The following is a 27932-nucleotide window of genomic DNA, read 5'->3' as shown; positions in this document are numbered from 1 at the left end:
GATCAGAACGTGGAGGGCCGGAAGTTAGGGAATGAGTCCTGCAAAACGAATGTCACCCCCCTGGTGGTTAAAGGCATTCTTGGGCAAAGGTTCTGCAGTGAAAGTAAATATCAGAGGCTCTTATTTATTTAAATGAGATTCCCACGGGGTATCCATGGCCTCTCATCACTACATATAGAGCCATGTGGGAGAATCTATCACATAGGGGAGGATAAGGTTCTGTGTGATTACATACTGTCTGATATTCTTAGTATACACAAGGAGGAGAAGACTAGAAGAGGGTTGAGGACTCTTAAAATCCTGTCATACCATGATCTGTCCACAGATTGTAAGGGTCTATGGCAAAGTATGGGATGAATGAAATGGAATCTATGTATGAATTTGAAGTTACAGAAACAGGTAATTTTCTGTCATCTAACATCTAAGCAGCTTTGCCCTAGAAACTCCTCTAAATATATTCTAAATATGTGCTTATCCTTAATTTAGAATAGGGAGTCCAAAACCATTAACAGTAAGTCCCTTTCTCTTACCTTTGTTTTTACTGTTTTGTGTTTTTACTTAAACATTCATTTTATTTATTTCGGAATAGTGTGTTTTTGAGCACAAAACAGTCAGAAAAAAAGACCTAAAATATACCAACTTAAAATAACGGTATCTGGGCTCCCATTGAAATCTGAAGAAATATTTTCAGATGCCATAAAGCTAATTAAAAACAAACCAAGTAACTAAAAATACCATCATCACATCTTTTTGTAGCTGCCTTAAATCTTGTTTTAAAGCTAAGTGTGAATCAATGAATAAATCTGGAGAAATTTTGTTTTTCCCCTTGAAAAATTGTTGTTCCTAAAACAAACATTTCCTACCCAGAATGTCCATATAAGCAGGCATAGAAACACAGGAAAAATAAACTAAAGCATGTCTATTTAGAATTAATTGTGATCTGAAAAACAAAACAAAACAAAAACTTCATCCCAGAAAACCTTTGTTAATGTTCCATTCAAAGGCGATTGAACACGTTTGATTTCCTTGAGGGAGAGTATTTTGTCATGCGGAGAGAATTCTTAGAAGGGAAAGCCTGCAGGCAGCAATACAGACATCTCTGATAGAGAAAAATAAACAGCAGGATCAAGCTGAGACCAGATTTATTAACTATTTTTGATAAAATATTTGGAAGAGGTACACAGCCTGGTGACTTGCCCTCTGAAAAATGCCAATAGTCATAAACTTCAGAAATATTTTATAAAGTTACGTGGATAAATAGAAAATTGGTTGATAAATTTGAGTTTAGTCAAATGCAAGAAAATTGGCTGATACATTTGTATTTAGTCAAATGCAAAAAGTTGTTTACAGAAAAATGATTTATAGAGGCTTGCTTCTGAGCTTAGTGATGACGCAACAAAGGGCAAATGGGCAGCGTTCATTGCAGACATCAGCCTGGTGATCTATTTGGGATCAAAGATCTCAACAAAGACCTGGTCATCATCACAATAAAATTTCACGTCCTCTCACCTCCAAGGTGAGCAGCACTATGCCCACTAGCCTGTGGAGTGTGGAACACAGTTCTAGCTTCAGCTCAAGAAGACCTGGTAAAATTGGAGAAGGCTCAGGGAAGGGCAACTAAATTAATCAAGAGAGTGGAGAAGCTTTTGTATTAGGTTAGATAAAAATAGTGAGACATTCTCAGAGAAAAGATTCAAAAGGACCTCTTAAAAATAGGGTTATCCTCACTGTATCCAAAATAAATTACATTTTCTCAGATTCCTGGTGACTAAAGTATTTCTTTTGATTGCTTTGTCTTTCCTCTTTTTTCTTTTCCCCAGAAAACAAGGGTCACAGAATGAGGATGAAAGACAGAGGGGTAGGTGAAAAATACCAGGTCTGAACCAAAGAGAAGGCTAAACTTAGAGTAAAAGACATCCTGTTGGAAAACTGCAATATCCAAAGACAAACACCACCAACTCTGTGCAGGCTGAATGTGACAATGAATACATTCTATGTGACAAAACGTAGGCCTGAAAGTCATCATAAAACCTTTCCTCAAGGTTTTCTAATAAAAATTCTAAAGTTTCGTAGTGCCCAGGACCTGGCTATGAAACTCTCTTAACCTTGTGAAATGTGAATAATAGTAGTAACCATTGAATTAACCAATATCTAATCAGCCAATAAGAATAATGAAGATCAAAATTAGGGAAGGAAAATAACATTTATTGAACAATTACTGCGCGCCAAGTATTCATGTAATGGTCACAGCAGTCTTGCAAAATAAGTATTCCTTTGCAGAGTTCACAAACGAGAAAACTGAGACACATGGAGACTAGTAATGGAGGTAAATAATGGAAGTGAGTAGAAAACTCTAAGCTGTCTTGGAGACAAGAAGAGGCCTTTTCAAATGGCCCTTTTTGGCCATAATTATGCTAACTGTTCAGCAGAATATCTGTAGCGTAGATGCAGTCACTACCAGCCCTCTCTTTCAAATCATCTCTTTGGGTTTTGCCCCAGTGTGAAACTATCACTATAAATTAGTATTTGTTTGTCTTCACCCACCTCCAGCTGATCACTGCTCCCAAGGCTGAGAACAATATGTATGTGCAACAACGTGATGAATATCTGGAAAGTTTCTGCAAGATGGCCACCAGGAAAATCTCTGTGATCACCATCTTCGGCCCTGTCAACAACAGCACCATGAAAATCGACCACTTTCAGCTAGGTTCTCTTAAACATTTTAATTATATTATTGTTTTTCTCATATCTAAGGTGGGACAAACTTTATGGGAGAGGTACATGGGGGATCCAAAAGAAAAGGCGGATGTTCAGAGGGCTCTTTGGTTGTGATAACACAGGTCACTTTGCCTGCTTATTTAAATAGCCATTCCAGGATGGTTCTGGTTTAAGTTTTCCGCACTGTAAAAAAGGAAAACATGCAAACACTCTATTGTCTGAAAGTCAGTAAGGTGGAAGAAAATGGGAAAAGTAATACAGTGTGGGAGAGAATCAGAGAGACATTCAGACACTTTCTGGGTACTAAGTCTCCTTGCCTGTGCCAGCCCCATCTGATCTTCCTGCAGACTCTGCTGCAGGTGACTCATCACAGATGGGACTTGCCAGACTCTTGGAAGTACTTGACTCTGGCAAGCCTGAGGAAGGAATTAACCAGAACTGAGAGAAGCTGTTAAGATAAATGAAAAGTCACTGAAAATATGGACTGAACTGCACCCAAGTCGTTTTGGAGAGCAGAAGAATTTGGCTGAATTTAGAGTTTTCACAATTTTACATATTAATAGTACACGTGAAACTCATAAGGCGTACAGCCCAGTGTTGGGCAGCTGAGATCTAACTCATTGCAGTTCTCATGGGAATGTTGTAAGATTTACTGTGATTAGTTAAGCCGCATAGTCAGAAGCCCAAAATATGACCCACCCAGTTTATTTTATAATTATTGCATCTCTGGGGCTTTATTTTTTAAAAAGCTTTTTTTCTTATATGTATTTTCTACTGTTTTGTTGTTGTTCATGGTTTAACTACAAAAAAAAAATCTCTTAGAGTAATCCTTTATATTCCATTGTTTGCATATTCTGCATAGTTGCCATAAAATATATTTCATCTAAAAGCACCTGAAAGAATATAAAATATATTTTAGTAATATATAACTCATTATTTGTTAGTCAACATTTAACTTCAATACACATAACATTATCGCACAGATTTTTCTGACATGCAATTTTGGTGTAATTGAAGACATATCAGTTATACTATGTCACGATAATGTCAACTTGATTTGAATATGGTCTAGCTTTCTAAGTCATATTTTTTTTTATTGTGGTAAGTACACTTAACGTGAAATCTTTCCTCTTAATACATTTTTAAGTGCACAATACAGTACAGATAACTATAGGTACAATATTGTATAGCAGATCTCTAGAGCTGATTCAGGGTTAAGTATCAGTTATGCATTCTTTACTTTAAATAGCCCACCTTCCTCTGAGACGGTTACAAAAGGAAAAATAAATAGCATCCTTTCCAGTGTCCCACCATAAATTATTGTGGATTGATGATTCATTTTTGGACATTTATCCTGCACCGTATGTATAATTTAGGGGGAGAACAAGCAAAAAAGGAATTTTCTTAACCAAAACAACAACAATAATGATCATACAAGCAAAAGACAAAAAATGAATTCTGGAGACAGACAGATTTAAATCCAGGGTCACAATTTACTTGTTGTGTCACCTTGGGGAAGCTACTCCTAAGTCTTAGTTTAGAAGATAATCATATCTATTTCACAGGATTAAATAAGATAGTATACAGAAATGCTGGTCAGGTAACAGGCACTATTATGTGGTCATCCTCTGCATCACCATTTGATCTGGTAGTCATCTGGAGATCAATGAGCTGTCACACTTGTCACTAGAGCACCTATAATGGCAAAACACTTGTTATTGCTTTGTGCTGATTGCAGAATGTTGACACACGAACCCTCACAACAGCTCATCCAGATCAGGCTGCATTATTATTCTTGGTGATAAAACTGACGCCCAAGAGACTAATACTACAAAGCCACATATTTATTGGCTAACTAGGATTCAACCATTTGTTTCCTGGATTTTTCAAATAATAGCATGAGGGCAGTGAGCTTAATTACACTCCAGATGTCCAGAAAGGAAGTAAGTATTCAATCCAGCCAGAGACTGGTGTTGGCTAGTGATGAAAGCCCTCACAAACCAGGTGTTCCCAATGTCAAATGTGTTACCTACCAACCCTTCCACAAAGTGTTCTCATTCCTTATTTCAGAGAAGTTTGGAAAAATCATTACATCTTCCACTTCAACTTCTATACGGTCCCATTATAAGCATCTGGTACTGCCTTGGCAAATTTTTAGCATAATCCTACTGTTTTCTAGACATCTGGATCGAATATGAATTGTAGAGGGGCTGCGGGTTTGTTGTTTTTTTTTTTTTCTGCCTTATTGGAAATCAGGTATTATGATTTGGGCATTTTCCTCACTGAATGGCAGCCTGGACCTGATTTGGGCAGGGGGATCTTTTACTTTGTTTCTCATCTAATTCCTGGAAGGCCACTCTCTCCCTGTGTCATGTCCCAGGTTACCCTTATGGGAAAGGCTGTAGCACTTTCAGCCAAGACTGAGAGTCAGCCATGGGAAAATAAGAATTGGCCTGAGCCATGGACTCAGTGAACCAAAAAACTCCAGCCTTGACTGACTTTCAGCTGGAAATCCATCAGATGGCCTTACTTTTCCTTACAAATAAATCAAGCTCTGCCTACTATTCCAGACTTTTACTGGGCCTTGAAAGCAGGGGCACACATCCAACTACAGTGTAGGCCGTACTCACCAGCTGGTCCATCTTGCTAAAAGTATTTGGATATCACCGATGAACCTACAAAAGCCAAGAAACTTACCTTAAGATTTTAGGCTTTCATGTAAATAAAGTTATTTATGCTTGAGCGAATTCCAGTGCCTATCTGGTTTTGCCAGCACAGTGTATATTGCATGTAGGATTTAAAATGGTCTAACACATAAAGGCATTCTTTCTTGTTAGTGGTATTTAAAATGTCAGTCTAGGATAGGAATGGTGGGTGTGTTTGTTAAGTGAATGGATTACAGACAAATTTTGTCAGATAGGAAAAACTCGCTGGCTAAAGGCACTTCATTGCAGAATGAAAAAAGAAGTGGGGGGGAACGCACAGCAAGTGTGTTTCTTTCTTAGCAATATTTAGAGATGAAAAATATTTTGACATTGGCATTTTATCACCAAATTTTAAGAGCTAGAATACACAGGACATTTAATAGGGCAAGGGAAGTTTTTTGATAGCTTCTTTCAAAGAAGGGAGAGTTTGAGGGTAATCAAGAGAGGTGGCAAAGTTCATGGAGGTGGAATATGGCAACAAGGAGAGAGAAAATGTTGATTTACTACTAAGGACTTCATAAGTGAATTTTTAAAATGAGAATGGTAGGCTGGGTGCTCTGGCTCATGCTTGTAATCCCAGTACTTTGGGAGGCCGACATGGGCGGATCACTTGAGGCCAGGAGTTCGGGACCAGCCTGGCCAATATGGTGAAATCTCATCTCTACTAAAAATACAAAAATTAGCTGGACATGGTGGCAGATGCCTGTAATTCCAGCTATTTGAGGGGTTGAGGCAGGAGAATTGATTGAACCTGGGAGGCAGAGGTTGCAGTGAGCCAAGATTACACCAGTACACTCTAACCTGGGTGACAAAGTGAGACTCTGTCTCAAAATAAATAGATAAGTAAATCAATAAATAAGCAAAATGAGAATGATGGTATACAAATCAGTCTAAAATACCCTTTCTGTCTGATCCTGTTGAAGATAATTGTTCTTTCTGGAGAAGCCTCACAGTCATCAGGATCCATAACAATTCAGAAATGCTGCTTTGCCTCTGGGGCAGTCCTGAAAAATTGACCCTTTGCCCCCAACTTCTCCTTTCATCAGTGGTGACAGTGCCTGGCAGCTGCCTTCTCTAGACCCTGCAACACTGAGCTGGGAGGAGAGGCTGGATGAGTGCTCAGACTTCCACACAGTGGCTGTGTGTTCCCCTCTGCTTTGATAAGTCTTTACTTATCAATCATTCTGTGCCCTAGAGACTAGAGAGCCTGTCTCCTAACCTAGTCAGTCTTCTTAGTCCACTGCCGTTGCTGCCTCCAACATCAAGCATATCAGCGTCAAGACCAATCCCTGACATTCCAAGGGGGAAAAGTGCCTGATATGTCAAATGTACAAAACAAGGGTTTGAAGAATGTAGTGGAGGGATTGGCTCTTCCAATTGTAGTCATCAGATAAGGTATTGAAAATGTCAGAGAATTTTGAAAAGTAGGTTGATTTAATGGAGGGACCTTGAAAAATGAGTAGGTTTTGTTTGTTTGTTTGTTTGTTTGTTTGTTTTGATAGGGTAATGACTTGATCAAGGCATTTTTGTTTAATATTTCAAAGAAATGATACTTTTTTTTAAATTTTCAAAGTCAAAGCTATATAAAAAGGTGTATACAGACAAGTCTTGTATCCTTCCTGATCCCTTTACCCTGCTACTCCCTGCACCCACAGGTAATCATTTTTGTAATTCCTTATTTATTCATTTAGTGCTTTTTTAGACAAATACAAAGAATACCTATATATTTTTTCTTTTTATACAAAATATAGCATATTATATATACCATTCCACACCTTGCTTTTTTCACTTAAAATATTTCTAGGAGATCTTTCTTTATGAGTATATTGCAATCTTCCCCATTTCTTATCAAAAAATTGTGAGATTCTATCACAGTTTAAATATTGTGTCCATGGACACTTGAACTATTTTCAATATTTTGTTCTTATACATATATCACACATACATAGAGTGATATATAAACAAGGTTACAATTAAATTGTGAAATTGTGTGTACATCTTTCCAATAGAGTCTAAGAAGCAGGATTGTTGGACCAAATAGAAAATGTAGTTTGAGTGGATACTTCCTGATTTCTCTCCATACAAGTTGAATCATGTTGCAATTCCAACAGTAATGTTTAAAAGTGTCTATTTCCCCAAACCTCTTCAATTAATGTGTGTGATCAAACTTTTGGGTACTTTTGACCAGTGTAATATGTGAAAAATGGTATCAGTATAGGGTAGTGTTGGTTTGCATTTCGCATTTTGTGAGTGTGATTGAACACCTTTTCATGTTTAGGGAGCATTTATATTTCCTCTTTAGTGTTCTTTGCCCATTTTTCTACTGAGTTGTCATCTTTTTCATCTCAATGCATAGGTACTCTATATAAATTGGAAAAAATTCAGACTCCCACCTCCCCTTTCTACTCCAAGATAAGGACTCATTTGTTTAGGAATGAGGTCCAGGAATCTATAGTTTAAAATGTTGCTCAGGTGATTCTGATTTGCTATTAGGTTTGATCTAGAGCAGAAGGCTAGGTAGAGGATAGGAGAGGAAGACAGGGCTAGAAATGTAGTTTGGCACTTGAAATTAGATTTCTAATACCAAGACGAAGAATTCAAACTTTATATGTAAACCATATGAAGTCACTAAGTATTTCTGAATATATTTTTCAAATATATTTATAACTTTAAGATTGTATGGAGTCAATCTGTAGGACAGCAAATCACTTGGACAGGACACACTTTTTATTAATAAGACAAGTTGTTCTTTCTAGAGAACAAGTGATCGGGAATGGCCAGGGGAGTCCCACTTATCAATTCAATCAGGTCACTTATCTCACAGTGGGGTAGTAGATCGGAAAATGACCCACTCATAGAGTAAAAGAGGAGTAAGCAGATCAATTGCAAAGTAATTTAAACATGTCTATTTCCAATCAAAAGGAAGTAAGTTCCAAGCTGGAGGCCAAGGTTATCCTAACTGAAACGACCTGCCATGGACTGCTCAGCACTCCTGGCAATGTTCTTGAGAATAAAAGCAATTTAGCTTCTGCTGGCATCTACCTCCTGGCTTATCTACAGCACAGCCAAGAGAGTTTTGGCCCCTGCTGACTTGTTGAAAAGAATGGTTATATTTTAAATGCCTTACAAATATGTTTTATGTAAAAGACCTAATACATGCAAAACCAATTTTAGAAAATAAATATATATGAATGTGTTTTCTTAAATTACATTAGACTGTGTTGCGGGTTCACAGGGTCAAAGGAAAATGTGAAGGTTTTATGGCGGGTTTTCTACACAGTCCCAGAATCGCTCACCTTATCTATACTTTATTACTGTCTTTTTCATATGATATCCTTCTTATGGGAGCGTTCTTCTGATTACCAAATCCTTACTGAATGCCAGTTGTATGCTAGGAACTGTGCTAGGCTGAAAGGATATAAAAGGTGACCAAAACTCAGTCCCTATTGTTGAATTATTCATATCTAGGGGGAAGACAGATATGTAAACAACTGATTGCAATGCAAGGTGATTAGCTTATTACAGAAGAATACCAAAATGTTAAGTGCACAAGTGAGGTAAAGACAGGTTTCACAGACAATGAGTACTCATGTGGATAGCATTCCAGGAAGAGAGGACAGGTTTCTAGAGACTGAAGATAGAGGGCTGGAGCATAATGTGTGGAAGAAGAGTTAATAGATAAGTTAATAATGCCATAAATGATCTTGCATGCTATGACAAGGATTTAGATTTTCTCCTCTGGGACAGTAGCTCTTTGTCTTTAGAGTGCATAACAACTACCCAGGAAAAATTTTAAATGCAGATTCCTGGGCTTCACCACCAGTGATTCTGAGTCAATTGATCTGGATCCAAGGATTGTAATTTTAACAAGTACTCCTGGTGATTGTGATGAAGGTGGATAGTGGATCATACTTTTAAAAACTGCTAGAAGAGATTGGGAACTTTTGAAGCAATGTCAGAGGCTAAAGTAGTCCAGGTATTAGTGGAATTACCTGAACTTAGGCAAGAGAGGGTTGGAGGAGGAGAATCCATGGATGTCACAAGGAAAGCAGTTACAGATGGAAGCTTTAAGCATAATGCCTAGCACATATTTGGTGTTTAATATGTTATAACTGAAGCTGAATTTCCTGCAATGTCATTGCTGTCTGTAATTAGTCATGGAAGGACAAATATATGAAGAAATTTAGTACCACCTGAATTTGACTGCTGATGTTTGGAGTTGGAATTTTTAAAGAATGGCACTCTAGGCAAATGTCCCACTTCTAGGGCCAGACTTTATCGACACGTAACAGAGTTCATCTTCCCTGGGAATCCCTTACCTCAATAATCTTAGGTCCAAATCCCACAAAATGGGCTTGAATCTGTGAAGCATTTCAGCTGGATCAGGTGCACATAGACAGTTTAGACAATGTGTCCTAAAGATTTTTTTCTTCCGGCTGGGCATGGTAGCTCACACCTATAATCCCAGCACTTTGGAAGGCTGAGATGGGTGAATCACTTGAGGTCAAGGGTGCGAGACCAGCCTGGCCAACATGGTGAAACCTCATCTCTACTATAAATACAAAAAAAAAAAAAATATATTAGGTGGGCATGGTGGCACATGCCTGTAATCCCAGCTATTCAGGAGACTGAGGTGGAAGGATCACTTGAACTGCAGATGCAGAGATTGCAGTGAGCCAAGATTGCACCATTGCACTCCAACCTGGGTGACAGAGCAAGACTCCATCTCAAAAATAATAATAATATTGTTTTTAAAAAAAGAATTTTTCCTTCTAAGCCCTGTAATCCGTACAATCATTAGTGAGCTTAAACAGAATTTGGATAAATTTAACAAGAACCTGCCAAGTCTATGTTGCTTTTCCAGACTAAAGAGAACCTCAACACTGAGCCCTGATTTAGATGGAATGCAGAGCTCAAGAAAGACCTGTGGCAGGAGCAGGAGCTGAGACAGGATGTAGCTTCACAGATACTGGCCTAGACTGGCCTCTGTCCTGCTATAGAGTTGCCACTACCCTAGTCTGATCCAGTGTTGATTAGGACTTTCATTGTTTTGCTTTGGCAGATTCTCTTACTCAGCACAAACATGTAGATATTCCTGTAATCTGTGAGTGCAAAATATTTTATTTCTAATGTTTGGTTGAAATATTTCAGAAAACATTTTGGTTGAAAGAAAACAGGCTGTGAAATTGGTTTCTTGCCATATACTAGTAAAGCAAAGTTTGGTCCTGGGTCCTCTCTACCCTTGAGTGTGAGGCATTTTGGCATAGCAGAGAGAACACTGGGTGGGAGTGAGGTGATGTCACCTGAGTCCCAACCTCACTCTGTCATTAACCTGCAATGTGAACTTGAGCAAGTCACTCCTCATCTCAGGGTCTGTGACAGATTGGGTTTTCTGAGAAACAGATGCTGAGACTCTGAGTTTTGCCTGTAAGCAGTTAACACAGGAACAATTCTTATGAGGGGTGAGGGATACAAGACTGGACAGGGTGAATTTGAGCTGCAATAGAGTTGGCTCTTCCGAATAGTCCACTGTGAGACAAAGGGGATAGCTTTCATATCTATCCCCTCTTCTACTACATCAACCATTGAATGTGAGCTGTCCCATGGTAGGGGTGTGACTTGGGGAAAGGTGGCTACCTTATAAGCAGATCGGTTGTCAGAGATCTAACTACTTATATTGACAGCACCCTTAGTTCTGAAGGTAGCATCTGGACAGCACAGCACGGTGTCCACAACAGTTTCCTTAGTTTCAACCTTAATAATGTGATGGGGTGGAGCCAGATAATGTCTATACTCAGTTGTCTATTGCCATAATAAGGTGAAGTAACAAAGACCACAAACCTTAGTGGCACATACAGTAAACATCCATTTAGTGACAAGTTTCTAGGGTTCAGCTGATCTGGGCTGGGCTTGATTAGGTTTGCTCATGCATCTACAGTCAGCAACAGGTTGGGTAAGAGGTTCTGCTGATCTTGGCTGGGCTTGTACACATGTTGGGGTCAATGGGCTGTCAGCTGACCTGGGGTAGCCTTGGTTAGGATGAGAACAGGGTAACTTGGCTTGACTGACCCTCCAGCAAGCTGGTGTGGGCATATTCTCATGGAAATGGCAGAAGCAAGAACAATCCCTAATGCATAAGCCCATTTCTAGCCTCTGTTTGTGTCATTGTGCTAATATCCCATTGACCAAAGCCAGTGATATGGATGAGCTCAGAATCAAGAGGCAGGACAGCTCAACCCGTTTCCCATATGAAGAAGCTGCAGTTACTGGGCAAGGGTATAGCTATAGGGAGAGGGAAGAATTGGTGCTATATTAAAAATCTACTACAATCTCCAGCTTCCTTCCATCTGAGCCATTCAGTGGTTTTGTGACTTTATCCATTAAGTGGATGCTAATGGTCTAATTCTGGTTCTAATTAGGAGCTTGAACTTTGTCCGAGTTATTGGTTCTAGCACTCAGCACAGAACCAACTCTGGACATTAGTGATAAATATTTCATTGAATGAACAAAAGCAAGAATGAATGTATGTTGGGAATTAAAAATTATAATTTCCAAGTACAAGATAAAATCTGGTTTGTAAAGTCTTAGAATCAGAACATTAGTTGTTAAGAACATTTTTTAAAAACCAGTTTTTGAATGGTTTTCTTTATTATTATTATTACTATTCACAAAGTAAAATATGTTCCTTGTTAAAATTTGAATAACATAGGTATGCAGAATAAACAATAAAAGTTTTCACTTCACCTTTTCCTATGGACTTTTTCCTATGTGTATTTCCATATGAATGTATCTTCTTTTGTTTTTATTTCCTTATAACCAAGAATAAAGTCATACTATGCATTTTGTTTTGCAACTTGTTTTTATACTCAACAAGATACATTTAAAAATATAAATCTAATAACTGTAAATTAATTTAAATTTTTCTAATAACAAAAATGTACATTTGGAAAATAGTTTATATGCATGAGACCTATCACCTTTTATGTTGCAGACAGTGCTTGGTTCTCATCTAGGCTCTCAGCTCCTTTTCCTTTGGACCACCTCCATGAAGCACTGTTATGACTTTGGGAAGGAATACAGATTGATTCTTTCCCCTCTCATTTTGATTTGCTTTGGAGAAATAAAGTTCCTTGTTTATACACTTTCAACAATCCTAATCAAATAAAAGTAACAGTTAAGTTATAATTATCCCCTTTTTATTAATGAAGAGTAATGCCTGTGGTACTCAAATTATAACATCTCATTTGCAAAATTGTGGTTGTTTTTACTGTGGTATAGTATTGCAGTACAGTACTGTTCACTGGGTAGTGCTGTTGGTAATAAGTGATAGGCTCTCATTGCTAATTTTCCTGTTATCACATATTTGCTAACGTTAATTTTTCACATTTGTTTTTAATATAGGGGATTATTTTGCAGATAAAATCTTAGGTAGGGTTGAGAGATACACTGTGACTTGTTTGAGAGGGAAGAAGTAAATAAAGTTCTTCTGTCCTTGAAAATGTTAAAATGCTTTCCCGACATACAAGTTGCCATGTAAAACCACTGGTATCTTGATTTTCATGCTTCCCATTAATCCAGTGACACCTTCCGGAACCATTCTGAACTATAAGGATTTATTTGGGGGGGTTGATAATTGAAAAAATATATAGTGATTTAAAATTTCCATAAATTGTCACATTTTGTTTGAAACTGTATTCACTTACAAAAGTTGCATTATGAATAGCTTGACTTCTTTTGGAGCCAAAATGAACCTGTGACTAGGTTTCAACAGAAACTCTATTTTTCTCTATAGATATGACATGCTTACTGGGTCCCAAAGTTAATTCTATACCAAAAAAGAGGAACAGACACAGATTTTAGACTCAGAATTACGTTTAATGGAAATAGAACTTAACAAAAGTGTCTGGGTTGGTCCAGTTCCCCGGTGAGTTGGGGTGAAGACTGACTCCCTGGGTGAGTTGCAGTCTTCTCCTAGGTGTGACTCAGCAGTCTCCACTCTCACTTTGTTCCTGTTTGCTACGAACAGGATGGACAGAGATAGAGCCTTGATCATCTATAGAAGAGTAGCTTTCAAAACTTTATTCATGTATTTGTTTCTATATTTATTAATTCACTCTGAAAACTTTTGTTCAAACACAATGTGAGTTGAATATATAAAACTAATGAAGGCTGGTGTGATTAGGCCCAGAGCCTTCACCCATTCACTTCCCAGTGATTTCTGTCTTGCCACACCCATATTCATTCACATTTTATTTCCCTTAAGATAATGAGAAGCCCATGCGAGTAGTGGATGATGAAGACTTGGTAGACCAGCATCTCATCAGTGAGCTGAGGAAAGAGTACGGAATGACCTATAATGACTTCTTCATGGTGCTAACAGATGTGGATCTGAGAGTCAAGGTACAATTGCTTATTTTGAATAACGTAGTGCTATTTTTTAGAATAGCAAATCTGAATTGTTTTGTTAATGAGTCCATTCAATTTATGAGTAAGCATAAATTATTTTATAAGTGGGAAGGTTTTGAGATGAGCCAAATTTTCCATGTTGTCGTATGAATTTGCATCCAGAAATGTGGTATCTGGCAAAGACTGAGTTGGAGTGACTTCCCACAGCCCAGCTAGTTGACTCAGACTAAATTCTTTTCTAACACCAATGTTTTACATTCATCAGAAACTGGTTAAAGAGCTATGATGTGCCAGGTCCTGGAGATAAAAGGTGAAGAGTGGTCTCTGCCTTCAAGAAACCCATATTTAACGTAGGCCTATCTCAGAGGGGTCTAAAAGTGTGCTTCCTGATCCAATGTGGACAAGAGTTTGGGGTTTTACACCTACTTTCTTTCTATGCTTACGGACAAAGGTTCTGAACCATGAAAAACTATGCCATGTAATAATAACAATAGCAAAAATAGTCACTTTATCAAGTGCTTTCCTTATGCCTGGCACTTTCTTCAACCCTTTGCAATCCTTATCTTACACGTCTAAGATAAATGCTAGTATTATTTTTGTTTCACAGAGGAAAAAACAGAGGCCCAGAACGGTTAAGTAACTAGCCCAAGGTCACCATGCAGTTAATGTTGAACTTCATTCCCACAGAGGCTGGCTCCAGAACCCACTGTCTTAACAACTCTGGCATACTGGCACTATATCACTGAAAATACATTTTACTACAGTTTATCTTAATACCTTTTTAAAGCATTCCCTAAACAATTTTTAAAACAACTTATCAAAATATTATTTTAAAGTTCCAGGCTTCTAAAACCCTGTGAAATGGGGAACATAAAAAATATTCATGAAAAAGTCATCCATATACCATGCTTGTGTGAGAATCTTCAGGGGAAAAAAGGCTGTCTGTGCTATCAGAATAGCTGACCCAACATGCAATATGTTTCTGGATCTGGAGAGATGGCGTCATTAGCTAATTCTGCACATGTGTTGTCCCACCTCTAATGAGAGAGATTGGGCCAGATAATCTCTAAGGTCCTTACCAGCTCTCACATTCTGTGATTTACTGAATTCCCAGGGAGGGCGGAGCTTCGAGCCATGTCCAGACTGCTCTCCAGCTTACACTGATTATGCTCAGCCAGCCCCTAAATCCATCTAAGGTTGCTTTTGTAAGTCCAGGCAACTGTGATTCAGGAACCTGAATTTCATTGTCTTTAAGTTGGATCCCAACTTATTTCTGAGAATATGTAAAAAGCATGATTTAATATTAAGTGATGCTTACTCAGTAAAACAATCCCTGGGACCACAGAACAGGCCTTGGTGGAAAACTACTCATTGCTCAGGTTACACACTCGAACATGTCATTCCATTTAGTTTCCTGTGTTAGGTACAGTGTTTCTCACTTCTTCTCCAGTTGTTAGTCAATAGGAACCTTAGTGCCAAAGGTAGAGAGGTGAACATAGGACTTGTATGGTGAGGAAGGCATGGACCCTTTCCAACAAAAGGAGTGTAGTTAAGAATTCCTTGTAAAAGAGGCAGTTGTTTCATGGAATCTAACCCTCAAAACATCAGCAGAGGGTACTATTGCAGGAGAGCATTTATGAAGCAATATGTCCTCCAGGCTCTGATTTCAAAGATTTCACCAGAGCTCCTCTGAATTCTCACAGGTTCTCTATCCTCTGAATAGAGAAAAGAAATGCACTTGTACATTAAATGCATTCTATTCTTTCTTAAACAGCAATACTATGAGGTGCCAATAACAATGAAGTCTGTGTTTGATCTGATCGATACTTTCCAGTCCCGAATCAAAGATATGGAGAAGCAGAAGAAGGAGGGCATTGTTTGCAAAGAGGACAAAAAGCAGTCCCTGGAGAACTTCCTATCCAGGTACATCACCTTTGGAGTCGCGAAAGAGGAAGGTGCAAATTTGTTCTGAGTGAGCTCATGAAAATGCCAAAGAAACACAGAGCCCACGTGTGTTTACAGAGAGTAACCCCCACTGGAGAAAAACCTACCCATCTTTGACCACTGGGCTTTGTCTTGTCCTGTTGAAGTGTCTCTGGCTACAAGGCTGGCTGGGTTCAGCTCCAAGCATCAGTGTTGATTTGGTGGCTCTGGATAGTTCTTTTCTCCTTTTTTTTTTTTTTTGCTCTTTTTTTTTTGGTACAGAAAATAGAATCCTGACCTCCCAAGAAGGTTAATTTACTCAGTCAGTAAATCTGGAGATCTCTGCATCTAGCATTTCTATTTTGCATATTTATTTGTTAGGCCCCTTCTGGTTCCAAACAGGATTTGGCACACTGTGCTGGATTTTCCGCTTCCTTCCAACTCTGCAGGAAACAACAAAAGCCCCACTAAGACCTCAAAAGGAGAAATCCTCTTGACCCAGTTTCATGAATTTTTCGACAGTGTCATTTATTGAAGGCCATCTTGTGACAACCCCAGTGTCCATGGGGGAGTAGCATACCCAGAGAAGAGTGTAAAAACAACTCAATCTGTTACAGGACAAGGGTCCCAATCCAGACCCCAAGAGAGGGTTCTTGGATCTCGTGCAAGAAAGAATTCAGGGCGAATCTGCAGTGCAAAGTGAAAGCAAGTTTATTAAGAAAGTAAAGGAATAAAAGGATAGCTACTCCATAGACTGAGCAGCCCAGAGGGCTGCTGGCTGCCCATTTTTGTGGTTATTTTTCGATGATATGCTAAATACGGGATGGATTATACTTGCCTCTCCTTTTTAGACCATATAGGGTAACTTCCCGACATTGCTATGGCGTTTGTAAACTGTCATGGTGCTTGGAGTATAGCAGTGAGGATGACCAGAAGTCACTCTCATCGCCATTTTGATCTTGGTGGATTTGGGCTGGCCCCTTTACTGGAAACTGTTTTATCATCAAGTTCTTTATGACCTGTATTTTGTGCTGACTTCCTGTCTCATCCTGTGACTTAGAATGCCTTAATCGTCTGGGAATGCAGCCCAGTAGATTTTAGCCTCATTTTACCCAGCTCCTATTTAAGATGGAGTTGCTTTGGTTTAAACGCCTCTGACAAGTCCACTTTTCTCCCTTCTCCTTCACTCCCCCGATGTAGTATGAAACTTCTACAGAGACTTTGGGGCCCTAGGAGGTGCAAAGTTGCAGAAAACTATACGCAACAAACTTACGGAGGTCCCAGTATAAACACCACTCCAGCTATACTGTGTGGTTAAGGGGCTCCAGAAACCAAGCAAGCATGTAATACACATTTAGTGCTTGAGCCTCCAAACCAAATCTTTACTAAAAGCACATTCTCTATATGTGAGACAGAGCTTTAAGAAGGATATGATTAGGAAGTGGATAATCTGAATTTCTACAGATTTGTGAAGCTTGGGTCTTCTAGGATGTAACATCATGATATATAAAGAGTACAGAACTTACCATTCATCCAAGTTTTGAGTCTGCAACTTACTAGCTATGTTGACCTTTTTCAATTAAACTGCCTGAAAAACCTCTCACCCATAAAATTAAAAACGATAGCAAGCAGCTCTATCTCCATCCATCTCCATTTCACATAGCCATTATACCTGTGACCACTTTTTGTGTGCTAATCTCTGGGCCAAGCACTTCACCTTCATTGCCTAGTTTTACCCTTACAAGAATCCCATTATCTAAACACTGTGACTATTGTCATGTTGCAGGAGAGACAACTGAAGCCAATGGAGGTTAAGTAACTTTCATCACTGAGCTAGTGTCAGCTCTAGGAGTCAGTACCCTGGGACAATTTGACTCCCCAAATCTACCTTCTCATCTTATGCTCCTTTTGAAAATATGATGTGAATTATTATTAGTTCTGAACCTAAAGGCCTAGAATTTGAAGCAAAACAAAGAAACTCTTAAAACCACAGAATTTCAGCTCTGAAAGGAAACCAAGGCTCTTCCTTCATCCAAATTCTCAATGCAGTGCAAGTATCCAAAATGGAAATAGAAGGCATACACCTTCATAAGGACTTAAAATCAACTCAGCCTTAGGGTCAGCCTCCACTGAGAAAGAGCTCTGAGCTTCACCGGACAATGCATTGCTCTTTGTCTGGTCTCAGGGGTACTAAAACACCAACTTCTGATCCAAAATCATCACTTTAGGTGACGATAATTGAAATAAATGTATTAAATGTATAATGCCTATGTGAAATGATGAAGTTGTTTAATTACTGGGTTTATAAGTAAGATCAAACATTATTCAAAGACCTCTTAAAAGTGATGGCAAAAATTTGCTGGGTTATGAATTGGAAAATAAAATTTAGAAGACTAATTCAGAAGTTTTTCTTTTCTTTTCTTTTCTTTTGCTCTTAAGGTGCTTTTGTTTTTTTCTTTTTAAGGTAGAAATTCTTTAGAATTTTATTTTTGATTTTAACAGTGTTAAATATATTTCAAGTTATAAATTCAAGACTCCAGTTCCAAAACTTCTGAATTAGGCTTCTAAATTTTATCTTCCAATTTGTAACCCAGCAAACTTTTGCCATCGCTTCTAAGAGGGCTTTGAATAATGTTTGATCTTGCTTATAAACCCAGTAATTAAACAACTTCATCATTTCATATAGGCATTATGCATTTAATACATTTCTTTCAATTATTTGAAATTAAACAAACAAAATCTTTCTGAGTACTTAAAGATCTGTAAGTTTAATAAGTTAATTTTACAAATACAGTGAATCTAACGTTCTCTCAGATATTCCAAAAACTGCATACACTGTAAGATTTCAACTTAGCCACACGTCTAAACCAATTACTTAATTACACTTTCTAATTTGGAGTTTCAAGTTGTCATTTTATTAGGCCAAATTCTCTTAAGCTTCACAATAATATAAATTATATATATACACATAATACATATATAACCAGAATTATATATATATATATACACAAACATATATATAATTATTACTATGTTACTATAATTTTGATTATTTGGAAACTTTTTCTTCTTAATTCTAAATCTTCCAGGGTTAGTGATCTATCCCAGTAAATTCAGGTTGCCCACCCTATAAAGCAGACAGTTATCATCCAATTCATTGATGTTACTTAAAACCAGAGATTTATCATGAGACTGGCAGTTATAGACATCCTCAGAGATTCTTCTTACCATCCCTAGGTAGAGTGTCTTTTTATAACCACTGTCATGGGTTTCAACATTTTAAAGGGAAAACTGACATCGTCTCAGTTTTCTTCATTCACAAAAGCTTGTAATACTCCTGTAGGTCGATTACTTAAATTTTGTATTTTTTTGATTCTTAAGAAATGTACAAATACTATAAAGTCTTTTGAACTAGATAGGGTCCTAAGATGTGTAAGTGTATTTTCCACCTAATGTAAGAGTTTTATGGGCTCTTATCTTCATTACTACTATAGGAATATACATCTTTTATGGATATTCAGAGATATATATAATTACAATTTGGATGTCCCATAACGGTACCTGACTTGTGGTCACAACTCATAAAATCATTCTGCTAATAATCCTAATTTATTGGAAGGATTAAAGTGGAATAGTGTACTACTTAAAGGCACAAGCAAGACAAAATGAGTTTGATTCCAGGTTCCTCCATTTACTAGCTGTGTGACCCTGAGCTAATTACTTAACCATTCTGGGCTTCAGTTTTCTCATTTGCAAAATGAAAATTGTAAGTGTATTTTTGTTTAAGACTATTGTGAAGGGTACATTCAATACTAAAGGTAAAGATGGCCCAGGACCTAGTACAAAGCAGGTAGTCAATAAATGCTACTTATTAGTAGTCCTAGGGTCAGCTATTCTGGTCCTATAGAGAACTTTGCCATCAAGGAAGAGTTACCAGAAAGAGATTTAGTAAACACTCCAGAATTGAAGCCTAGGCAAACAGAAATTAAAAAAAAAAAAAATTACAGTTCTGCAATTAAACCAGTATCCAAATGGGAATTTTCCTTCAAATTTGCTGAGTGATTGATGGGTTTACACAGGCTAGTTTCAGCAGACCAGACTCTAAAGCCAGTCTAGTCTTCAATAGCATTCATTTGGTTCAGGGTATAATCACCTTTCCCTGAGACAGAAGCCCCAAAGAGTGGGCAAATGCATACTAATCTGGGCATGCCAGTTAAGAGAAGCAAACACATTCATAGCTTGTAAAGTTTTTATTTCCTGGGAAGCTAAAGTGACAGAAAAACAATTTGTCTAAAATAAGGGTCTGGGTCAGTTTCACAACTCTTGTTACATCTTTTGGAAGTTTCCTTCTGGGTCATGAGCTGGGACCTTGTATCTTAATGTGAAGGTCTGTGGGAAGCTGAATCATGACTTAGGGGAAATGACCTTCTCTTAGTTGTGTCTGGGACAGGGAGTCTGAGATCCCATCCCTCTCCAATCAGGACTGCACTCAGTGTGCACATAGGTAAACAAACTAAAATAGACTTCACCCAAAATAGCTCCTTCCAAGACACCCTACAGCTCTGTGTGAGGCCAGGAAGGCTGGTCTGGTTTGGATGCTGGCTAGGGGGCCAGTGCTGGTCTGGCATGCCTCCTAAGGAAGCAGGAGAAGTACCTGAGACTGTCATGTTTGTGATCCGACAGCAGTCACTGTTCCCTTCCTAAGAAACACTGGATAGCCTCAGAGGCTCCTCTCTTGCCCTTCGTGCCAAACACATTCAGCTCCCTGTCCTCAGTAGAGATCTTAGTTTTTCTTTCCCTTTAAAAAAAAAAAAAAAAGGCAGAGGAAGTGAATGTAATGTCACAGCAAGCAATACTTGGCGAACTTTGCGACAGGCATCCATTCAGAGGTTGTATTTCATCAAACTATCATTTTCTCTTATTCACCCAAACCACTGTTCCCTCAAGAGGCCATTTTCTTTGGGGTTGAAAACTCTCATGTTCACTCCTGATGCTAGAAGGAGCACAAGGATCAAAGCCATGAATAAAATTAACTGGCTATCAGCTCTATGAGTGCGCTAACACCCTGCAGTGACCTGCACTGAAGGCAAAAAGTAAAACTCCAGTGAAGATGGAAGTTGAGACGACTCTATACAGTTGCCCCTTAGATGCATACCCTCTCTCTTTTATACCTTCTTGTAGACCCTGATAGCAGCAGCCAAAATATCATGTCTGAGGGTAGTAGATCAGGGAAACCACTGGACCAGGAGTCAGAGAAGTGTCTGTATTTTGGGAATGCTTCTTAGATTTACTAGTTGGGCAAGTTATTTACTTCTGTAAGCCTTGTTTTGTTATCTGCATAATGGGGAAAATAATCTGCAGCCTCACTGAGCTCTAAAGAAGAACCATATTGCAATGGTGAAAGTGAGCTATAAAATGATACACAAACCTAAGGACTGAATAGGTTATTTGATGGTGCTGTGATGGATAATGTCAATGTCTGTTAATGGATTAAGTTCTACATCTAGAAGCCTGCAGATTAAGACATAATCTTCTATATCCATGTCATCATGTGGATAACTTGCATTGATAAGTTTGAGAGCTGAATTCTTGTAACATTCCTGTGAACAACATACTGCTATTTTTTATTTTAAAAATAAGGAAGGCCAGGCACAGTGGCTCACGCCTGTAATCCCAGCACTTTGGAAGGCTGAGGCGGGCGGATCACGAAGTCAGGAGATGGAGACCATCCTGGCTAACACAGTGAAACCCCGTTTTTACTAAATATACAAAAAAATTAGCCAGGTGTGGTGGCACATGCCTGTAGTCCCAGCTACTCGGGAGGCTGAGGCAGGAGAATCACTTGAACCCAGGAGGTGGAGGTTGCAGTGAGCCGAGATCATGCCACCGTACTCCAGCCTTGGCGACAGAGTGAGACTCTGTCTCAAAAAAAAAAAAAAAAAAAAAAGGAAAAGAAAAGAAAACAAAAGAAAAAGAAATAAGGAAAAACTGAGACTTTGGTGAATTGAGTGATATGCTCAACAACACCCAAAAAGACAAAAGCCTTTTCTACTACTCTACTGTGTTGGAACTGTAAAAACAGAAACTAAGTTTACTAGACATTCTAAAATCTTATGGTTCTAGGCTTAATATCATTCCACTTCATAGAAGTACTTTGTAAGCATTGGCTCTTATTCATAATAGGGTACATTTTAGAAATTGCATTTGCCTCTGGAAGAACCACTGGCTACTGAGGAAGGTACATAGGGTTTTGTTTTTCCAGGAATCCTCTTTGAACCTTTAAACCACTCTTCCATTTTCCTTTTTCCTGTCACTGTAATCTACTGAAAATTCAGTTACCTTTTTCTACTCTATCTCCTATCCATATATTCATTTCTTAACTCCCTCTAAACTCTAGCAGTAACTCTACTAAGACCAGTTCTCTTCGGTTACCTTCTGAGTTTCTCATTTCTGTTGCTACAGTCTAATGTACAATTTTAGCCTGTCTTCATTGCATCTGAGAGTTTGTCTCTCCCCAAGTGACCTCATTAGGCATGGTGACCACAGACTCATGCTTAACACGTCATGCTAATGCCAAGGCAGAAAGACTGTGAAGTTACAACAGAAAAACTACACGAGTGTGGCAATGGAGTTTAAAGGCTTTGAGAAGCTATGGGACAGTTCTAAGCATGTGTTTTTTTTCTTTTTTTTTTTTTTTTTTTCTGGGCACAGAAAAAAATTGCTAGCCTAAGTCACTCTGGTTTCCTACACTGGTTTCTATTGTTTGAAGCAGTAAGGAATAACAGTGTTCTGCTTTTTTTCCAGGTTCCAGTGGAGGAGGAGGTTGCTGGTGATCTCTGCTCCTAACGATGAAGACTGGGCCTATTCACAGCAGCTCTCTGCCCTCAGTGGTCAGGCATGCAATTTTGGTGAGTGGGAAGCCACCTCATTACTGCTTTCCCATACCACTCTCCTCCTGGTCAATTCTAAAATGGAACATAGAACCTTAGATCATCAAAATGATTCCCAGTTCAGACTGTTCAGGTTTCCAGACACATACTCTATTATATTGAGTATAAAGTTGCTTTTAGACTGGAGCTTTAGTCTACTGTGGATTTTTTTCCCCTCAATATTCTCTCCTCTCTAGTTCTTCTTCATTCATGTGTTTGAAAATATCTTCTGATTTACTTTTAATGATCTGTATCATTTGTCTTCAGTTTTTTTTTTAATTGTCTCACTTAGGTATTATCATTCACTTAGGTAATACTTGAATATCTGCTTACATACCATCATCGGATACTCCATAGATTAAATGTCTTTTTTAAAAATAAGAGTGGCTCTGGGAATTAATATATTAATTGAAGCAGACTATATTGCCCTTCTCTTAAAAATGATTTTTATCTTCAAAACTCAGAAGACTTAGTGAACGAATTTTATAAAAAAAGATTTTTATTACTGAGCACTAAGAAAGTAGCAAGATCTCTTAAGTAAAACCTTATTTGAAAGACAAGCAAGCCAAAGAAAAACATAGTTTACTGTTTTTTTGTAGTGAATCGCTCAGTATTTTGAAAATGAATATATGCTTTATTTACCAAACATTTTTATTCTAGTGTCCTGAAGGAGCTAATATCATTTTGGATATGGATATATAGGCAGTAAAATGAATGGTATATAGAACTTACTACTAAGTTCAATGATAAATCAAGAGGATGACTACATTTCAAGAGTAGAAGTCATGAGTGAAATCTCATATGAGATATGCCTCTGCAGAAGGAGAATTTTGAGAGATTCATTGGGCAGGGGCAGGGGCAGGGGGAAGTAGCTAAGGGCAACAAATTAAAAAATTCTCTGGTAGAATATAGATGAATCACCATTATTTTGATGCCTCTATTAGGAGGAAGAATCATCTACTAGTTACAAAACTGTGCTTGATTTTTTTTAAAAAGGGAGGAGTGTAAGTTTTGTAAAGCATTAACAGAGCCAAGGTCCTTGTTATGACCTAGTATGTGTAAATTTTAAGTACATTTTAATTTTAAGATATGAAATAACTCAAAGGAAGGCCAAAACCAAGCTCATAATAGTAAGAACAATAGAAAATTCAGAAATTTTTATTTGTACTCCTATTATCAAGGTTAATAATTTAAGACTTTATATTAACATATAAATTTGATTGTGCCAGTATTCTTAAGCTCACTTTATTTATAGCCACCAATGTTGCCAGTTAAGATAGAAGTTCTTACAGCAGTTAAGAACCTTTACAAAAAAAATATAAAGCCACAGTTTGTTAATTTTCCAAAGATGCTTTTGTAGCAGCTATGTGGTGGTACTTTATTTTTAAATCTCTGCACACAGATCCTATGTCACATTGTGAAAGCAAACCCTTTTGTGCTATACACGAAACGTGAACAAATAATGTTCACATGTATTAATTAATGAATAATTAAATTGATGATCTTCCCTTTTGAAAACATGACTAACCAATATGTAGAACAGAATACTTCACTTCTCTGGGAAAAGAGTAAAGGTGAAAAAAAAATTTCTTGAATAGCATTGTGCCTAGATTTTAGCTTCACCTTGGAAGTGCCCTCCCATGGCAGTGTTCAATTTTCTCTCCTGGACAATAAACAGCACCAACAATCTTATTATTAGTTCCAAGTTATTACCCTGACCTGGTTGGGATTTTATTTAAAACTATGAAAGCTTGATATGATGGCTTGACAGCCCCTTTGTCCTCCTATTTTCTTCTCCGGAATTCTCTTCATGTGCACTTCATCTTCAAAAGAATTCCAACAAGCTACCAAGGCATGACCTTCCCCGCTGTCCTGAAACTTTAGCAGAGGATATGAAGGCAAGCTGTGCTTGCTTAAATGTTTTGCCTTTGAATCCTCTAAATTAGTGGTAAAAAAAAAAAAAAAAAAAAAAAAAAAATTCCCTTAAGCTAACACAGTTTTGTGTGAGAAAACAGAACAATTTCTTTAACCATCACAATTGATGGAGTCTATAGTCTTTTCTCTGAAAGTTAAGTTAGCCATAAAAGCTGTTATAAATTCAGAACACTAACTAGCTTAGATCAGCTCAGATATTTTAATGTTCCAATGGCTTCATCTTTTCTTTCTTTCTTTCTTTCTTTCTTTCTTTTTTTTTTTTTTTTTTTTTTTTGTCATTTAGTAGAATGAGAATCACAGTTGGTCTTCTTCGAGGTTTTGGAAGTATTTGCTTCCTTATGGTAAAAATTTTAAATAGATGATTCTTCTCAATCAGGTTATGCTCTATATTCTTTTTAAATTTAAGAGATTTTTAATTGTCAGATATCAGGGCTTTGTGGAAAATGATGACTTCTAATCCTTTCCTCTAATTCTATGGTTTTCTTTTTTCTCTCAGGTCTGCGCCACATAACCATTCTGAAGCTTTTAGGCGTTGGAGAGGAAGTTGGGGGAGTGTTAGAACTGTTCCCAATTAATGGTAATGTGTTGTTATTTTGAAGCAGTATGAACTAGTGTTAAGTTCGGTTAAATAACATTAAGCTATATGCTAGCAGTGGGTGTATCTCTAAGGTGAATAAAGTTCACTGATTCCTCCTCCCACTTCATGCACTTGTGCATGTGTGCATGTGTGTGCACGGGATATGTAGGGGAAGGGGTGTGGAGTACAGGGACTTATATTATTTCTAATATAAACCATTCAAAGTAACAGTAAAACTATCCATTTTTCTTAACTAAAATAATGCTTTTGGGGGGTCGTATAGGCCCTTATAGTTTACAAAGCATTTTCTTCTATTTTATATCATTTAATTCTCACAATAGTTTTGTGAGGCACATAGGTCATATCTTGTTGATTCCCTTTCAACAGATAAGGACATACACTAAAAGGCTCAGAGAAGCTGAAAGATACACACACTAAAAGGCTCAGAGAAGCCAGGCACGGTGGCTCATGCCTGTAATCCCACACTTTGGGAGGCCCAGGAGGGCAGAACACTTGAGGTCAGGAGTTTGAAACCAGCCTGGCCAACATGGTAAAACTCGTCTCTACAAAAAATATAAAACTTAGCCAGGTATGGTGGCATGCACCTGTAATCCCAGCTACTTGGGAGACTGAGGTAGGACAATTGCTTGAACCTCGGAGGTGGAGGTTGCGGTGAGCCTAGAGCACACCACTGCACTCCAGTCTGGGTGACAGAGCAAGACTCCATCTCAAAAACAAAACAAAAAACAAAACAAAACAAAACAAGACAAGACTAAAGGTTTCAGAAAGCAAATTCAGTCCTTTCTTCCAAGACCAAGCTCTTTAAATAAAATAATGTGTGTAAAATACTTAGCAGAGTGTCGAAACAGCAGACATGAAAGTATCAGCTCCTTTTCTCCTTCCCCTTTATTCTTATCACTATTCACAATAGTTTAAATATTCATCTAGATCTTAACGGAATTGGTATTTTCACTTTTAACAATGAAATAAGCTTTTTATTATAAAGATGTGTCAAAAGGAAAGCTGTAGTTACAGAGAAATAACTAAGCTAATTGGAAATACACTTAGAAATGTAAACTATATAATCCTTGCTAGTGACAAATTTTAAAGAAATTAATCTTGCCAGGATTAAATTAAGAAATTGGTTTCATACTTTGTAACATTCCTACAAAAGACACATCGTGTGCCCGAAAGTTTGACCCTAATGATGTTGCAGAACAGCAGGGACATTTAATTTCTAGTAGAAAAAGCCCCAGCAAACTTCTTTAATTAGATTTTGAACTAAAGAGAAGAGGCTCATGGGTCCTCCCTATTTGCGCTGTGATTTCCTCACACTTCAATGTTTTCATGGGCTCTGACTGTTCAATGCACTAACAATAACTATTCCAATGTTATTCTAGGGAGCTCCGTTGTTGAGCGAGAAGATGTACCAGCCCATTTGGTGAAAGACATTCGTAACTATTTTCAAGTGAGCCCGGAGTACTTCTCCATGCTTCTAGTTGGAAAAGACGGAAATGTCAAATCCTGGTATCCTTCCCCAATGTGGTCCATGGTGATTGTGTACGATTTAATTGATTCGATGCAACTTCGGAGACAGGAAATGGCAATTCAGCAGTCACTGGGGATGCGCTGCCCAGAAGATGAGTATGCAGGCTACGGTTACCATAGTTACCACCAAGGATACCAGGATGGTTACCAGGATGACTACCGTCATCATGAGAGTTATCACCATGGATACCCTTACTGAACAGAAATATGTAACCTTAGACTCAGCCAGTTTCCTCTGCAGCTGCTAAAACCACATGTGGCCAGCTCCATTCTTCCACACTGCCTACTACACTCCCTGCCTTTTTCTTTCAGTGTTTTCTTAAGATTAAATAAATAGCAAACTTTCACCTATTCATGAGTTATTATTGAAACCTTAAATCATAAAGACATTTAAAAGAATTGTTTTTCTAACTAGAGGAGTGAAAATGGATATGATTTTCCTTTACTTATATAAAGGACCTTATTTGGTATGAAAATTTTATAAAATATGTATTTATAGCTCTTTTTCTTATTTTTGTATTAATTGGTAAGTGAAAACTCTGTTAAAGATCACACCACAAATGTTTTCAGGAAACATCTGAAAAGATAAAACAAAGAACAAGTTACTTTCAATACTTACTGAAATTGACACTTTTTGAAATGTCAGTCTGAAAATAATTAAGATATCTCTGCTTTGTATGAGTTTCTTTTATGAAACTTGATACCACAGGAGTCCAGTGATATTGGTCACAAAAGCCAGAGAAAGCACCAAGCCCAGCTTTGTTATCATAGCCACTTTCTGCCCAGCTTCTGTTATTTTTAGTGTTTTTTCAGATATAAATCGGGGTCCAGGAAATCCTCACCAGAATCTGGCACTGCAGCCAGAGGTGACACTTCCAGAGTTCTAGTAGGCTGCTATGGAATTTCTGGCATGAAAATTCTTGACCCCTCACACTTTACCCCCTGTATAGCACAAGCATACCATGGAGCTATTACAGGATCAGTTCCAGACCACTATAATAAAGTGGATATCGCGATAAAGTGAGTCACACAAAATTTTTGGTTTCTCAGTGCATATAAAATTTATGTTTACACTCTTTTGTAGTCTATGAAGTGTATAATAGCTTCATGTCTTAAAAATGTACATATTTTATTTTAAAAATACTTTATTGCTAAAAATTGCTAATTATCATAATCTTTTTGCCTTGATGT

The 27932-nt window shown here is 37.8% G+C and overlaps 1 protein-coding gene across 1 annotated transcript in view; it reads left to right on the top strand.

The window, feature by feature from the left end:
- Window positions 1-27085, top strand: part of LOC140709384 (coiled-coil domain-containing protein 80-like) — a 35878-nt gene extending 8793 nt beyond the window's left edge. Inside the window, exons 3-8 of the mRNA XM_073008128.1 lie at window positions 2551-2707; window positions 13687-13823; window positions 15604-15752; window positions 22557-22660; window positions 25113-25193; window positions 26594-27085. Of these exons, the coding sequence (XP_072864229.1) occupies window positions 2551-2707; window positions 13687-13823; window positions 15604-15752; window positions 22557-22660; window positions 25113-25193; window positions 26594-26940 (975 nt within the window). The 3' untranslated portion in view covers window positions 26941-27085. The remainder of the gene's footprint in view (window positions 1-2550; window positions 2708-13686; window positions 13824-15603; window positions 15753-22556; window positions 22661-25112; window positions 25194-26593) is intronic.
- Window positions 27086-27932: the final 847 nt, after the last annotated feature.

The sequence above is a fragment of the Chlorocebus sabaeus genome, chromosome 2 (assembly GCF_047675955.1).
Source record: "Chlorocebus sabaeus isolate Y175 chromosome 2, mChlSab1.0.hap1, whole genome shotgun sequence".
Classification (NCBI taxonomy): domain Eukaryota; kingdom Metazoa; phylum Chordata; class Mammalia; order Primates; family Cercopithecidae; genus Chlorocebus; species Chlorocebus sabaeus.
This window is presented reverse-complemented; position numbering and strand designations above follow the sequence as displayed.